Consider the following 15,807-nt stretch of genomic DNA (forward strand, 5'->3'; position numbering starts at 1 on the left):
AGCCTCTGACCATCTCCTGTACCTTGTCCACAGCCTCTGACCATCTCCTGTACCATGTCCACAGCCTCTGCCCACCTCCCGTACCATGTCCACAGCCTATGACCATCCCCTGCACCATGTCCACAGCCTCTGACCACATCCTGTACCATGTCCACAGCCTATGACTATCTCCTGTACCATGTCCACAGCCTATGACCACCTCCTGTACCATGTCCGCACAGCCTATGACCACCTCCTGTACCATGTCCACAGCCTCTGACATCACTTGTACCATGTCTGCACAGCCTATAACCACCTCCTGTACCATGTCCACAGCCTCTGACATCACCTGTACCATGTCTGCACAGCCTCTGACATCTCCTGTACCATGTCCGCACAGCCTCTGCCCACCTCCTGTACCATGTCCACAGCCTCTGCCCACCTCCTGTACCATGTCCACAGCCTATGACCATCTCCTGTACCATGTCCACAGCCTATGACTATCTCCTGTACCATGTCCACAGCCTCTGACCACCTCCTGTACCATTTCCACAGCCTATGACCATCCCCTGTACCACGTCCACAGCCTCTGGCCACCTCCTGTACCAAGCCCACAGCCTATGACCATCTCCTGTACCATGTCAGCACAGCCTCTGTGACGTTCTGATGTTGGGCTGGTATAATAATGCTATGGGGCTGGTTTGAAATTATTTCCAGGGCTGGTTTTTATTCCCAGTCCGGCCCTGCTAGTAAAGTGCTGACAGCTCTCCTGCTGCCTGTTTTTGATGCAGACATACCTGATATCAGGGTCATTTACACTATTGTCCTATAGGACATTGACCAGTGCCACGAAGAGAGGTAGCAGCCAGGAGGGGCCCCATGAATTGTAGTTATCCCCCCTCCCCCATGTGTATGCAAAATCATATAATGAATCCTATCATTATGTAAAGCGCAGTAGTGCTGTCGTTGAAGCAATCCTTCCAAGGGAGGGACTTGGCCTGAACTTTGCTCTACACACAGGAACTGGGGAAAGGAAATGTGAAGTCCTTATTCCTCCAGCAGTGTTCAGAGCATGCAGGCTGCAATGGCATCAGATCCCGGGCTCTCCAGATCCAAGCAGCAGGTCATTAGGATCACTTACCTGCTCTCAGCCCTGGACATTTCCTGTATGTTCATGCAATTTGCAGTCACACCGGTAAGTATCCCAGACAATTATGAAATACATTGTAGCAAGGTCACTGTTTACAGCCTCCTTCTATAGCGTGCATGACAACCTACATTATTATATCGCTGCCAAGTAAAATTCTTTCCAGGAACATTCCTGTGATGTTGGTGTAATGAAATGATTACTCACAATGCTGTCATGGAGGACTGCAGGACACTGAATACCCAATTATCACAGTTTATTTATTTTTTTGGTCCAGCTCCAATGAATAAGGAATGTACTTTGCGTTCCTGTGCGATTCACATGCGATTTAGCTACATGCGATTTCACACTGGCCCGCACCACTACTCTTAAAAAACACACTGCAACTGGATTGCATGATACAGTACACAACAGTACAGTGCAACCTTTGTTTGGGGTGTCTTTAACCTCTTTATGACCGCCCGCCGCAGATTTACTGCGGCAGGCAGCCGCTCCTGCGCAAACATCCGAAACTGTACGTCGGTCGCGAGCAGGAGGCTAGGGGGCGAGCGCGTGCCTCCGATTGCCGCCTGACACCCACGATCGTTCCCCGCTGATAGAGGAGGGTCGGCTGTTGTAAACACAACTGACCGTTCTTCTCCCTGGAGTGATCACAGAGACCCTGTGATCCTCCTATATAGGATTACAGGTCTCTATGGTCATTCCACAAGCCACGCCCCCCACAGTTAGAATCACTCCTCTAGGCTTACATTTAACCCCTTCATCACCCACAATGTTAACCCCTTCCCTGCCAATGTCATTAGTACAGTAACAGTGCATATTTTTAGCACTGATAACTGTAGTAATGTCACTGGTCCCCCCAAAAGTGTCAAAAATGTCAGTCAGGGGTCCGATTTGTCTGCCGCAATGTCGCAGTTCTGCAAAAAATCGCAGATCGCCGCCATTACTAGTAAAAAAAAAAGACCAAAAAAAATGACATAAATCTTTCCCGTAGTTAGTAGACGCAATAACTTTTGTGCAAACCAATCAAAATACGCTTATTGCGATTTTCTTTTACCAAAACTTTGTAGCAGAAAACAAATTGGCCTAAAATGTTAAAAAATTTTGATTCTAAATTTTTTTTTTGGGAATGTTATATAGCAGAAAGTGAAAAATATATTTTTTTTTTTCAGAATTGTCGCTCTTTTTTTTTTGTGTATAACGCAAAAAATAAAAATCGCACAGGTGATCAAATACCACCAAAAGAAAGCTCTATTTGTGGGGGAAAAAATCTCTTAAGTTTGGTTTGGGTACAGTATTGCACGACCACGCAATTGTCAGTTAAATTCACGCAGTGCCAAGTTGAAAAAAGTGGCCTGGTCATAAAGGGGGCAAATTCTTCTGATCTTAAAGTGGTTAAAGAGGAGCTCCAGTCTTCTGTGTAAAAATGAAAAGTCAGCAGCTGCAAAAACTGTAGCTGCTGACCTTTTATAAACAGCCACTCACCTGTCCCAGGATCCAACGATGGGGTCACCCCAGCCGTAGTCACCTCCTGTTGTCTGTCCTCTGGCGAAAAAATCGCATGCGTGAGCCGTGCTGCACATTGTGAATGGTTCCACAGTCTTCTGGGACCTGTGATATGTCCCAGAGGACTGCAGGTGGGGGGGGGCCCTGCTTACGATCACCTAGGCTAGGCATCATTAATGGCGGACCGTGGTCTGGATCTGGACCAAGTCACTGTCCCATCAGGACCTGGAGGGGGGCATCAAGGACTACTGGGAGGTGAAGTAAAGGGGCAGAGAGTTCTACTGTGGGGGGTGATGTAAAAGGACAAAGCCCAATGTGTGAGTGTGTGAGGGGTGCCATTTCACAAACAGGGGCAAGGGAGGAGGCCTTAAAGCGGAACTTCCCCTTTTGGGTGGAGCCTAACACTGACACCTGCTGCAGATCGCTAGTGCAGTGCTCATGAACATGGTGCCGGAAAAACGCACATGGAACGCAGGTTTCCCGCACTGAGATCTGGTGTGAACTGACCCTTAACCACTTGCCGACCGCCCCACGCAGATTTACTGCGGCAGTGTGGCTCAGCTGCGCATAACCACGTAGATCTATGCTATTATGTGCACGCGGTCTCGGCGGCGCGCCGCGCTCCCGCTGTGATTAGACACAGCAGGAGCCAGACTGCGGGAGGATTGGACGCGATCGCCGCAGGCCTCCCGCGATCTTTAGGGAAACTGACAGGAGAGCCGCCTGCCTATGTAAACAAAGCAGACGGCTCTCCTGTCAAACAGGCACAGTGAGATTGTGTGTCTCAGCTAAGCTGAAACCCCGATCTCTGTGTGTCTGTCACAGAGCGCCCCCCACAATTAGTAAGCCCAATTTAGGAGCACACTTATCCCCTTGATCACCCCCAGTATTAACCCCTTCCCTGCCAGTGTCATTTATACAGTAACAGTGCATATTTTTAGCACTGATCACTGTATTGGTGTCACTGGTCCCCAAAAAGTGTCACTTAGTGCCAGATTTGTCCGCCGCAATGTCGCAGTCCTGCTAAAAATCGCTGATTGCCGCCATTACTAATAAAAACAAAAGAATAAATAAAAAGTCCAAAAATCTATCCAATATTTTGTAAACGCTATAACTTTTGCGCAAGCCAAATAAAATACGCTTTTTGGAATTTTTTTTTACCAAAAATATGTAGCAGAATGAAAATTTGCCTAAACTGATAAAAAAAAATTAGATTTTTTAAATTTTTTTATTAGGAATGTTTTATAGCAGAAAGTAAAAAATATTGTTTTTTTTTTTTTTTTTCAAAATTGTGGCTCTTTTTTTGTTTATAGCGCAAAATCTAAAAGCCGCAGAGGTGATCAAATACCACCAAAAGAAAGCTCTATTTGTGGGAAAAAAAGGACATCAATTGTATTTGGGTACAGAGTCGCACGACCGCGCAATTGTTAGTTAAAGCAACGCAGTGCCGAATCACAAAAAAATGGCCTTGTCATTAAGGGGGTAAAACCTTCCAGGGCTGAAGTGGTTAAAGACAGACCTCTCACGGACCTACACAATTCAAACTGAGCAAAAAAAAAAAAAAAAATCATAAGCAGAGATCAACTGATGGCAGCTAAAACCGTATAGCAACTGATCAGTACACCCAAAGAAATAGCAGCTGAAGTCATATGCAAATCTAAGTTTTTCCTGTAAATGTTAAAGGATAACTCCACTTTCCTGGGGGAAAAAATAGCAAATACAGAAAAAACAATATAGTGTATACAATTGCAACACATATTGTAATTGAATCTTATTAAAATTTACCTTTCCTTTTCAATCTGCAACCGCTGTAATTTTCTGAAAATGCAATACAATATGGCTACCTGGAGCTGTTCTGTACACAGAATGTATACTGACCACACCCCCAGAAACATCATTTCCTGCTTGTGTGATTGGCTCACCAAGCACTGAGATACAAGTCAGATTTCAGGCATTCCCTGTAGCACAAATGTCATTTTTGGTGAGATACTCCCAATAGGAACACGTCTAAAGGGATGCAGGGTCCAGCAGCTTTTCTCATTAATGCTCTGTAGGTGCACAGCTGATTGATAATTATGAAGCCATCCCCATTAGATTCACTTTCCCACAGGGACACAGAGAACACTCACAGGGATTTCTTCAGAATACCAAAAAGTAGGAATCTTGTAATAATCCTTGTATTGTACAGAGATCACCCCGAGGGGAATGTTTTTTCTCAACAAAAGTGGAGTTAAGCTTTAAGCTTGGCCAAACCATCCCACCTTTGAAGCTTTGTTGCAGGTCAGGATGATTACTATTTGCTGTAAAGGAGCAAATGGGAGGCTTTAAAGGCAGGAGGGAATGGAGCTAAGCCTCAATAGATCATTACAGGTATTAATACCATACAGTATACAATACCATACCAGAATACAATATTTTTTACTATAGAGCAGGGATCTCCAAACTTCCCAAAGGCTCAGTTTATTGTCCTTCACACTTTATGGGGGCCAGATTGTGGCCATTGGAAGTAGAGAAAATGTTCCAGCATCTCTGGAAGTGAAAAAAGCTTGGTGGTCAGTGACAGTAAAACAATTTTATATAACGCCTGTGGTCAGTAGCAGAAGCAATAGTGCCTCATCAATGGTATCAGTGGGAGGAATAGTGCCTCATCAATGGTATCAGTGGGAGGAATAGTGCCTCATCAATGGTATCAGTGGGAGGAATAGTGCCCCTTCATTGGTTTCAGTGGGAAGAATAGTGCCCTGTCATTGGTTTCAGTGGGAGGAATAGTGCCCCATCATTGGTATCAGTGGGAGGAATAGTGCCTCATCAATGGTATCAGTGGGAAGAATAGTGCCCCATCATTGGTTTCAGTGGGAGGAATAGTGCCCCATCATTGGTTTCAGTGGGAGGAATAGTGCCCCATTATTGGTATCGGTGGGAGGAATAGTGCCCCATCAATGGTATCAGTGGGATGAATAGTGCCCCATCAATGGTATCAGTGGGAGGAATAGTGTCCCATAATTGGTATCAGTGGGAGGAATAGTGCCCCATCATTGGTATCGGTGGGAGGAATAGTGCCCCATCATTGGTTTCAGTGGGAGGAATAGTGCCCCATCATTGGTTTCAGTGGGAGGAATAGTGCCCCATAATTGGTATCAGTGGGAGAAATAGTGCCCCATCAATGGTATCAGTGGGAGGAATAGTGCCCCATAATTGGTATCAGTGGGAGGAATAGTGGCCCATCAATGGTATCAGTGGGAGGAATAGTGCCCCATAATTGGTATCAGTGGGAGAAAAAGTGCCCCATCAATGGTATCAGTGGGAGGAATAGTGCCCCATAATTGGTATCAGTGGGAGGAATAGTGCCCCATCAATGGTATCAGTGGGAGGAATAGTGCCCCATAATTGGTATCAGTGGGAGGAATAGTGCCCCATCATTGGTTTCAGTGGGAGGAATAGTGCCCCGTCATTGGTATCAGTGGGAGAAATAGTGCCCTGTCATTGGTATCAGTGGGAGAAATAGTAACCCATCATTGGTGTCAGTGGGAGGAATAGTGCCCCATCATTGGTGTCAGTGGGAGGAATAGTGCCTTGTCATTTGTATCAGTAGGAGGAATAGTGCCCCATCATTGGTGTCAGTGGGAGGAATAGTGCCTTGTCATTTGTATCAGTGGGAGGAATAGTGCCCCGTCATTGGTATCGGTGGGAGGAATAGTGACCTATCATTGGTATCGGTGGGAAGAATAGTGCTTCGTCATTGGAGATAGTGGGAGGAATAGTGCCCCTTCATTGGTATCAGTGAGAGGAATAGTGCCCCATCATTGGTGTCAGTGGGAGGAATAGTGCCCCATCATTGGTGTCAGTGGGAGGAATAGTGCCCCATCATTGGTGTCAGTGGGAGGAATAGTGCCCCATCATTGGTGTCAGTGGGAGGAATATTGCCCCATCATTAGTGACAGTGGGAGGAATAGTGCCCCATCATTGGTGTCAGTGGGAGGAATAGTGCCCCATCATTGGTGTCAGTGGGAGGAATAGTGCCCCATCATTGGTTTCAGTGGGAGGAATAGTGCCCCATCATTGGTGTCAGTGGGAGGAATAGTGCCCCATCATTGGTGTCAGTGGTAGGAATAGTGCCCCATCATTGGTGTCAGTGGGAGGAATATTGCCCCATCATTAGTGACAGTGGGAGGAATAGTGCCCCATCATTGGTGTCAGTGGGAGGAATAGTGCCCCATCATTGGTGTCAGTGGGAGGAATAGTGCCCCATCATTGGTTTCAGTGGGAGGAATAGTGCCCAGCAGGCTGGATAAAGGCAAACAAAGGGCCGCAGTTTGGAAATCAGTGCTAAAGAGGCTCTTTAATTTTTGTTGTGTTTCTGGTAAAGGAATGATGTGGTATTACTGACTGATGACCAGGGATATTATTTCCAGGGATTAGGCTTCAAAACAAAGGTTGTCCTTAGTAATCAGAGACTTTTTTGTAATTCTTCATGTTATTGCAGCACAGCAGTAAAGTTGCAGGTTGGCTGCCTGAAATAATTTATTCTATATTTCTGGGTATGTTAAACAAAGATGGCCTGGATATGGATATGGCCAACGGCAGTATTTAATAATGACTTACCTAGTCATATACAATGATATCAAAACTGATTGTCAATTAATAGAGTGTATATTGTTATGTGGACAACACATTTGCTGCAAATAACTGTAAAAACTCACCTTGCATCAAACCATGCATCTCTTCCTGATTCCCAGAATGAGGTCTACAGTATATAGAATTCCAATGTCTACCTGATCACCTCATATCTTACCGGAGTTGTATAAAGTACTTGAAACCCATACTTGAGTAAAAGTAAAAGTGCTCGATCAAAAAGTGACTTAAGTAGAAGTACTAAAGTATTCAACATTTTTTGTACTTAAGTATTGCAAGTAGTTTTTTTAAAAATGTTGCTACTCAAGTACTGAAAGTAAAAGTACAAGTACTGTGTTATGTAGTTATTAAAGAAAGAAGTCAAAAGATTGAACATCATATTGTTTTTTATTATTTCAAATGCAGCTTTTATTTATACATACAGTAGCTTTTATTTTCGTATGCGCTGATAATACACATGTTTTGAGCTTCATGAAACCTGCCATCTACTGTTCTGGCAGTGGTAATTTTTATAATTGTAACGAGTAACTATGCAGCAAAAAAAAAAAAATATCGGAGTAGAAGTATTGAAATCATCGAAAAAATGTAGTGAAGTAAAAGTGGAAGTTGGAGAAAAAAATTCTACTCTAGGAAAGTACAGATACCGCCTTTCCGTACTTAAAGCGGAGTTCCACCCAAAAATGGAACTTCCGCTTTAGGTATTCTAACCCCCTGACATGCCACATTTGGCATGTCATTTTTTTGGGGGGGGAGTGGGTACCTAGTTTTGACAGGTACCCGCTTTCACTTCCGCTCGGAGCGCCGCGGCACCCTGAACGGAAGTTCTCCTCTCCCCCTCCCTCCCTGCAATCTTCTGGGACACGTCAGAGGTCCCAGAAGATTGCCGGCCAATCAAGACGCGCAGCGCGACTCGCGCATGCGCAGTGGGTACCCGGCTGTGAAGCCGCAAACTGTCACAGCCGGGTGCCCACAGCAGTGATGCCGGCGCCGAGGGAGAGGATCGAGGCTTCGGGCGGCCGCATCGCTGGACCGTTGGACAGGTGAGTGAAATGGCTGGAACTCCGCTTTAAGTACAGTAGTGAAGTAGTTCTACTTAGTTACTATACATCTCTGTATCTTACCATACACCACCACTCTACAACTTCCTCCCCTCTTTTCTGTTCTTTATCTGTGCCTTCTTTCCAGCTAACCATCTCTTTTTGATGGCTCGTATTTCAGTATCTGGCGAAGAACCTGGGCTTGGACACTGTAGGTTTCGGTTATCTACAGACAGTTTTTGGAATCCTTCAACTTGTGGGAGGTCCGATTTTTGGCAGGTAAGATTATTTACATTAAATTCTATCTATTCGCCTTAGAAAACTTGGACGCCATAGATACTTTTTTATACTTGTATGTCTATTTTCTCCAAATGGATGGAACGGTTACTTCTTTGGTGGGAAAATCTAGTCAATAGGTTCCTGCTCCATAAAAATATCTGAACTCTTTTCATTTTATACCCACACATTTTGGTGGAAGCCAATTGAATTATCAGATGTTTTTGGTTGTGAGGCAAATGTTTAGCCACAAATCCAAATCCCATACAGATAGGATCCTTGGTGTGAACTGAACCCAATGCCACAGTTATGCAAGACAAGAGTTTTACCCCTAAGCCACCATGCTGCTGCTTTGCCAGTGTATTAATGTGCCTATGAAGGTTCTTATTTCATTCTGTAGGTAAGTGTTTTACCATTTGGGTTCTCCTGGGGTGCTGTGGACATGGGATGAAGTATCCCAGTAAATACAATAAGAACATATACAATGAAAGTAAGTCCCAAATGTTGGAAAGTAAAAACTTTCAAGGTGAGTGAAGATAATTCAATTTAGTGGACAAATCTAGGTGACCAGCAGGGCCAGATTACCGTAGGGGCTATTGGAGCTGCAGCTCCAGGCCCCTACCTTAATATAGGCCCCGGGTTGGCCATATTCACTGTTACCGCTCTTCTGTCACTTGAAAACACAGAAGTCTGGCTTCTATGCTCGCTTCCCCAGGCAGCTCCCTCAGAACCTCCCCACACAGCACGAAGGCCGGACAAGGAGGGACAGTTGCCGATGCATGGATGTGTTTATGGGCTTCAGAGACAGCATCCCATGTTGAATTAGGCATGCATGGCTGCACCCTTCCTCCTCTGGGTGCATGCCAAGGCACGGCCCTTAAGGCCCTTCAAAATCCTCAGCACCAAGCCCATGATGCTCTTAATCCGGCCCTGGTGACCAGATCAGATGTACGATTAGCACCACCACCATAGATCCAGGGATATGCTCACCAGACAGTATGGACCCACATACCATATAACATGTGGGTTTAAAAACGCTTGCTATCATCCGTGGATCCCCAGTTTGGCGATAATCCCAGAGGATGAAGTTCATGGGATGAAGGAGAGCCTTAGATGCAGATGGTAGGAACTTCCCAGAGATGTTTATCTTTCATGTGCTCAGAAAATAGCCAGAACACAAACCTTCATGGGATGAAGGCTAACATTCATCCCATGAACTTCATCCTCTGGGATTATTGCCCAGCTGGGGATCCTCAGATGATATCAAGCATTTTTAGACCCACATGCTATAAGGTATGTGGGTCCATACTGTTTGGTGAGCATATCCCTGGATCTATAGTGGTGGTGCGAATCGTACATCTGATCTGGTCACCTATATTTGTCCACTGAATTTAATTATCTTCACTCACCTTGAAAGTTTTTACTTTCCAACACTTGGGACTTACTTTCATTGTATATGTTCTTATTGTATTTACTGAATGATACATTGTTACAGTGCTTTGCGAAAGTATTCGGCCCCCTTGAACTTTACGATCTTTTGCCACATTTCAGGCTTCAAACATAAAGATATAAAACTGTAATTTTTTGTGAAGAATCAACAACAAGTGGGACACAATCATGAAGTGGAACGAAATTTATTGGATATTTCAAACTTTTTTAACAAATAAAAAACTGAAAAATTGGGCGTGCAAAATTATTCAGCCCCCTTAAGTTAATACTTTGTAGCGCCACCTTTTGCTGCGATTACAGCTGTAAGTCGCTTGGGGTATGTCTCTATCAGTTTTGCACATCGAGAGACTGAAATTTTTGCCCATTCCAGCTTGCAAAACAGCTCGAGCTCAGTGAGGTTGGATGGAGAGCGTTTGTGAACAGCAGTTTTCAGTTCTTTCCACAGATTCTCGATTGGATTCAGGTCTGGACTTTGACTTGGCCATTCTAACACCTGGATATGTTTATTTGTGAACCATTCCATTGTAGATTTTGCTTTATGTTTTGGATCATTGTCTTGTTGGAAGACAAATGTCCATCCCAGTCTCAGGTCTTTTGCAGACTCCATCAGGTTTTCTTCCAGAATGGTCCTGTATTTGGCTCCATCCATCTTCCCATCAATTTTAACCATCTTCCCTGTCCCTGCTGAAGAAAAGCAGGCCCAAACCATGATGCTGCCACCACCATGTTTGACAGTGGGGATGGTGTGTTCAGGGTGATGAGCTGTGTTGCTCTTACGGTTTGGGGATGGTCCCTTCCTTCCTGTTCCAAAATGACTGCGCACCAGTGCACAAAGCAAGGTCCATAAAAACATGGATGAGCGAGTTTGGGGTGGAGGAACTTGACTGACCTCAATCTGATTTAAAACACCTTTGAGATGAATTAGAGCGGAGACTGCGAGCCAGGCCTTCTCGTTCAACATCAGTGCCTGACCTCACAAATGGGCTTCTGGAAGAATGGTCAAACATTCCCATAGACACACTCCTAAACCTTGTGGACAGCCTTCCCAGAAGAGTTGAAGCTGTTATAGCTGCAAAGGATGGGCCAACTCAATATTGAACCCTACGGACTAAGACTGGGATGCCATTAATGTTCATGTCCTCCAGGATTTCTCCAGAGCTTCTCCCATTCTTTGGAACTTTCCCAATCTGTCCGACTGTCCCCTAATCTATCCATCTTTAGACGATCCCTGAAAACCCTTCTCTTTAAAGAAGCCTACCCGGCTACTAACTAATAACACTGTTTCACTTTCTCCATCAGCTCATCCCCCACAGCTATTGCCTTATGTATCAATTGACCCTCCCTTTTAGATTGTAAGCTCTAACGAGCAGGGCCCTCTGATTCCTTTTGTTCCAAATTGTATTGTAACTGTAATGTCTGCCTTCATTTTGTTAAGCGCTGCGCAAACTGTTGGCGCTATATAAATCCTGTATAATAATAATAATAATAATGTGCGTGTAAGGGCAGGCGTCCCAATACTTTTGACAATATAGTGTAAAATTAGGGGGGTGATGGCTTAAAGTGATTGTAAACCTTGTAAAACAACACATTCAGATTAAAACAGGAATGAAATGAAAACATTGGTGTATAAATATTAAAGAATACATAAAAATCCCTTTTTTATAAGTGATCACATTCCCTCTCTTCCCAGCTGCATAAGGCTTTATGTACACCGGTAGCGCCTAAGCTTGAGTTTAGGATCTTTTGGCATTTTTCTTTTTTCCCAAAGCTCCTAAATTCAATCCATAAAAACTCCTCTCCTGGAGAATCTCCTGTACCATGCCCGCAGCACTGCATCTCCTGAGGAGATGCAGGGGCTGCGGAGGGGTCTCACTTACCATTTGGTGAGGCTTTTTGCATTTCAAAACGGCGCTGCCTGACGCCAACACGTCACCGTGCATGTGCCGTCTGCCTGAGAATCACCGAGCATGTACGGGCCTTCCTGAGCGGCAGTGTACCCAGTGGTGTATTTAGGTTTTGTGCTGCCCTAGGCCTGACTAAACTTGGGCACCCCCTAATTTAAATATGACCCACCCCTTCCTGTAAAGGCCACACCCCTTCCTGTTTTATGACCCGCCCTGTCATCTGTAAACCACAACCACAGACTATCAGTGCCCATCAGTGCAGCCTCATCAGTTCAGCCTCATCAGTGCCCATGCGGTCTGTCCGAATGTCCTCACCGGTCGGTATTATTATACCCACAGGTAGCAGTGTGACTGCTTTATAGGGGTGCAAGACTGATTTGCCTCCTGGACCCTGCCCTCCAGCCCAATTCACCCCTTAAGACTGGCACTATACTTAAAGTGTAGCGCAAGCCGGTGGGGACCTTTTTCGTGCAGGAGCTGGGAGAAGGCTGTTTTTTTTTTAATTTTATTTTGGGGTGCTGCTTTTTTGCTGCCCCCCTGCAAAGTGCCGCCCTAGGCCTGGGCCTTGTTGGCCTAGGCCAAGATACAGCACTGAGTGTACCTGTCGGGCCGGCCACGACCATTTTTTTTTTTTGTAGGTGCGTTGATCTTTAGCCAGCCCCATCTTCAGACAGTCCTGCTGTGACTCATCCTGGCTGTGAGTAACTGACTGCTGCGAGCTGTGATGGCCGCACGGCGCCCAAGTTGCCCATGGCGCCCTGTGCGGCTGCACAGCTCGCACACCCCAAAGGTCGGCCCTGTCCATGCCACCTCATCAGTACCCATCAGTGCAGCCTCATCAGCGCACATCAGTGAAGGAGAAAAATGACTTTTTTTTTTCAAAATTTTTGGTCTTTTTTCCTGTTTTTAGCAAAAAATAAAAACCCAGTGGTGATTAACCACTTGCCAACCAGCCGCCGCCTGTATACAAGGGGAGGTCGGCAGGTTCCCGCAAATCGCCGTACCTGTACGGCGGTTCTCAAGAGCGATCCTGGGGGCACGTGCGTGCACCCATTCGCCAGCAAGGTAGCCAATCATCGGGGCCACGAATGCCACTGGGCACCCGCGATCGCTCCCCGTGAAGAGAGAACAGCAGTCTCTGCTGTTGTAAACATAACAGACCGTTGTTCTCTCAGCTATCTACACAGAGCCTCCTATTTAGGAAGACAGGTCTCTGTGTTCATTCCATAAACCCATTCCCCTCACAGTTAGAAAACATCCCCTAGGCTCACATTTAACCCTTTGATCACCCCTGGTATTAACCCCTTCCCTGCCAGTGTCATTAGTACAGTAACAGTGCATATTTTTAGCACCGATTACTGTAGTAATGTCACTGGTTCCCCCGAAAGTGTCAAAAATGTCAGTTTGGGGTCCAATCTGTCCGTGCAATTGTCATTCAAAGTGGACTTTCCTATTCATCCATACCATAGAAAAGTATCACCACCCTTGATAATGTCACGTTAATGCTGTGACGCAACGCGTCGGGAGAAGCGTAGATCGGCAGTCCCTGGATTACAGTGCCTGACCGCTGCCACGCTACTTTATGCTACCTACAGTACATGCTGTTATATCATTAATTGAATGTGAGTTCATTACTTTTTACTTTTCCAATAAATGTTTTAAACATACTACACTATAAAGTGCTCCCTTTTATCTAAGGTTTGAGTCTCAAACCCTACCCAGGATATTCCCCCTTGATGCTTGATGCTGGTTTCCCAAAGGATTTAAAGAGCCTGCCTCAAAGGGACCACCACTGGACCTCTATTCCTATATCGGAGACCCTGTTGCCTATTGGTACAAACGCTCATTAAGAGTGTTTTGGAGGTGAGTGGTAGAGCTGCACGATTAATCGTATGAAAATCGCGATCTCGATTCACCCCTCCTGACGATCTGAACCTGACATATGCTCGATTCTTTGCATAGCTGCAGAGAGAACAGCTGTGGAAAAAAAAAAAAGCCTCGCAAACAAACGCCTATCAACATTAGTCTCCCAGTAACTATAAACAAAATGATTACATTGTATCTTTTCCTTCCCTCTGCCAGGGAGAAAGGAAGTTTAACCTCTTAAAGACTAGACCTTTTTCTGACACTTGTTGCCTGCAAGTTAAAATCAGTTTTTTTTGCTAGAAAAGTACTTAGAACCCCCAAACATTTTATATATTTTTTTAGCAGAGACCCTACAGAATAAAATGGCGATTGTTGTAATATTTTATGTCACACTGTATTTGCGCAGCAGTCTTTCAAACGCAATTAATAGACTTTAATGAATAATAAAAAAAAAACGTAACAGTAAAGTTATCCCAATTTTTTTTTGTTACACAGAGAATCGTGATCTTTATTCCAAGCTAAAAAATCGTGATTCCCATTTTGGCCAGAATCGTGCAGCTCTAGTGAGAGGCCATTTCACTCATTTATGGATTTATGCTCACCACCACAGTGCTATTAGTTTCCCGCACCATAGGAGTTTCCCGCACATCCGGCAATACCTCTTCACCAGCACCTTTTATGAACTTTTATTCTTGATGAACTTTTGAACATTTTACAAGGTTTTTATCTCCATAAATTTTTTGCTTTTTTACCTTTTTATACCCAAAAATTATTTTTTTGTTGTCTTTTTTTTTGGTTTTATTAATTTTTTTTTTGGTACTTTTTATCACCGATTATATTTATATTGTGCACTTTTATCACTGTTATTGTGATCAGACCATTCTCTATTTGATCCTTGCTTCTTTATTAGCACGGTGCACTTTATAGTTCACTTTCACCATTTATTTTCCCCCTCAGTGATTCTTCTATCACTTTATGCCATTGTGGTATTATTTTTGCACCTTTATGCACTGTGCACTTTACCACAGCTCTCTGTTATTCAGCATTTATATCCAGTATTTATCACTATTTATTTTCATCTATTTGCTCTTATCAATTTATTTGTTGACCTTTATTGTGGTTTAATTGGTACTATTGTCACTGTGCACATCACCACATCACCTTTATTTATATTGTTTTTGCTGCTACTCTGCTTAGTTATCTATTCAAATGTATTATGTATATTTATTTCTATGATTCCGTTATTTATTGGGGTTGATATTCATTTTCATATCACCACCCTTGAGGAATGTGGAACCCAGAGGCGTAACTAGAACCTTCCGGGCCCCGATGCAAGAAATCATGAAGGGCCCCCGGACCCCTGGCAGCATGGGGCTCTTCCCACTGATCCTGGGGCCCTTTACTCCCGGTGCAAGAAACCATGAAGGGCCCCCGGACCCCTAGCCAGGGCCCTTCCCTTCAAGCCTGGGGCTCTTCCAACTGATCCTGTGGGCCCTTTACTCTTGTTGCGGGGGCCCTTTATTACGGTCCCGCAGCGGGGCCCTTTCACAAGTTTTGTTAGTGGGCCCCCTTCCTGCCATCTTGGGGCCTCCCCAAGGTGGTGGTGGAATGCCAGGGCCCTGTCGCAAGTGTGACCTTTGAGATCCAGGAAGTTCACCCACTGCTGTCAGTAGTTTTTATTTTTTGGTATTTTAATTGTATTATTTTTTATCATTTTATTTTATTTTTTTCCAATGTCACTGACTATGACTCTGTCCATTCAGAAAAGGAAGGAGCTGGTAAATTACATATTTACTGACCCCTTCCTGGTTCTCTATTGTGACATCCCCCATCCCCTGCAGCAGCCGGCAGGAGAGGGGAGGGAGCATAGTGGGAGGGAGGGGGGGGCACAGTGGGGGGGGGGAGGGGGGGACCAGGGGGGCTTCTCTACATGCTGCCCTCACCGCCCCTCCTATCCAGGTGTACAGGGGAGCCGCACAGGCCCCCTGGAGCATGGGGCCCGGTTGCAATT

The 15,807-nt window shown here is 44.9% G+C and overlaps 1 protein-coding gene across 1 annotated transcript in view; it reads left to right on the forward strand.

Moving 5' to 3' along the window:
• The first annotated feature begins 989 nt into the window (after window positions 1-989).
• The window catches only part of SLC67A1 (solute carrier family 67 member 1), a 114,835-nt gene continuing 100,017 nt past the window's right edge, over window positions 990-15,807 (forward strand). The window contains exons 1-2 of the mRNA XM_082269921.1: window positions 990-1,174; window positions 8,483-8,580. Coding sequence (XP_082126047.1) covers window positions 1,052-1,174; window positions 8,483-8,580 — 221 coding nt within the window. The 5' untranslated portion in view covers window positions 990-1,051. The remainder of the gene's footprint in view (window positions 1,175-8,482; window positions 8,581-15,807) is intronic.

This window comes from Pelophylax lessonae, assembly GCF_965119305.1.
Source record: "Pelophylax lessonae genome assembly, chromosome: 10".
NCBI classification, from domain to species: domain Eukaryota; kingdom Metazoa; phylum Chordata; class Amphibia; order Anura; family Ranidae; genus Pelophylax; species Pelophylax lessonae.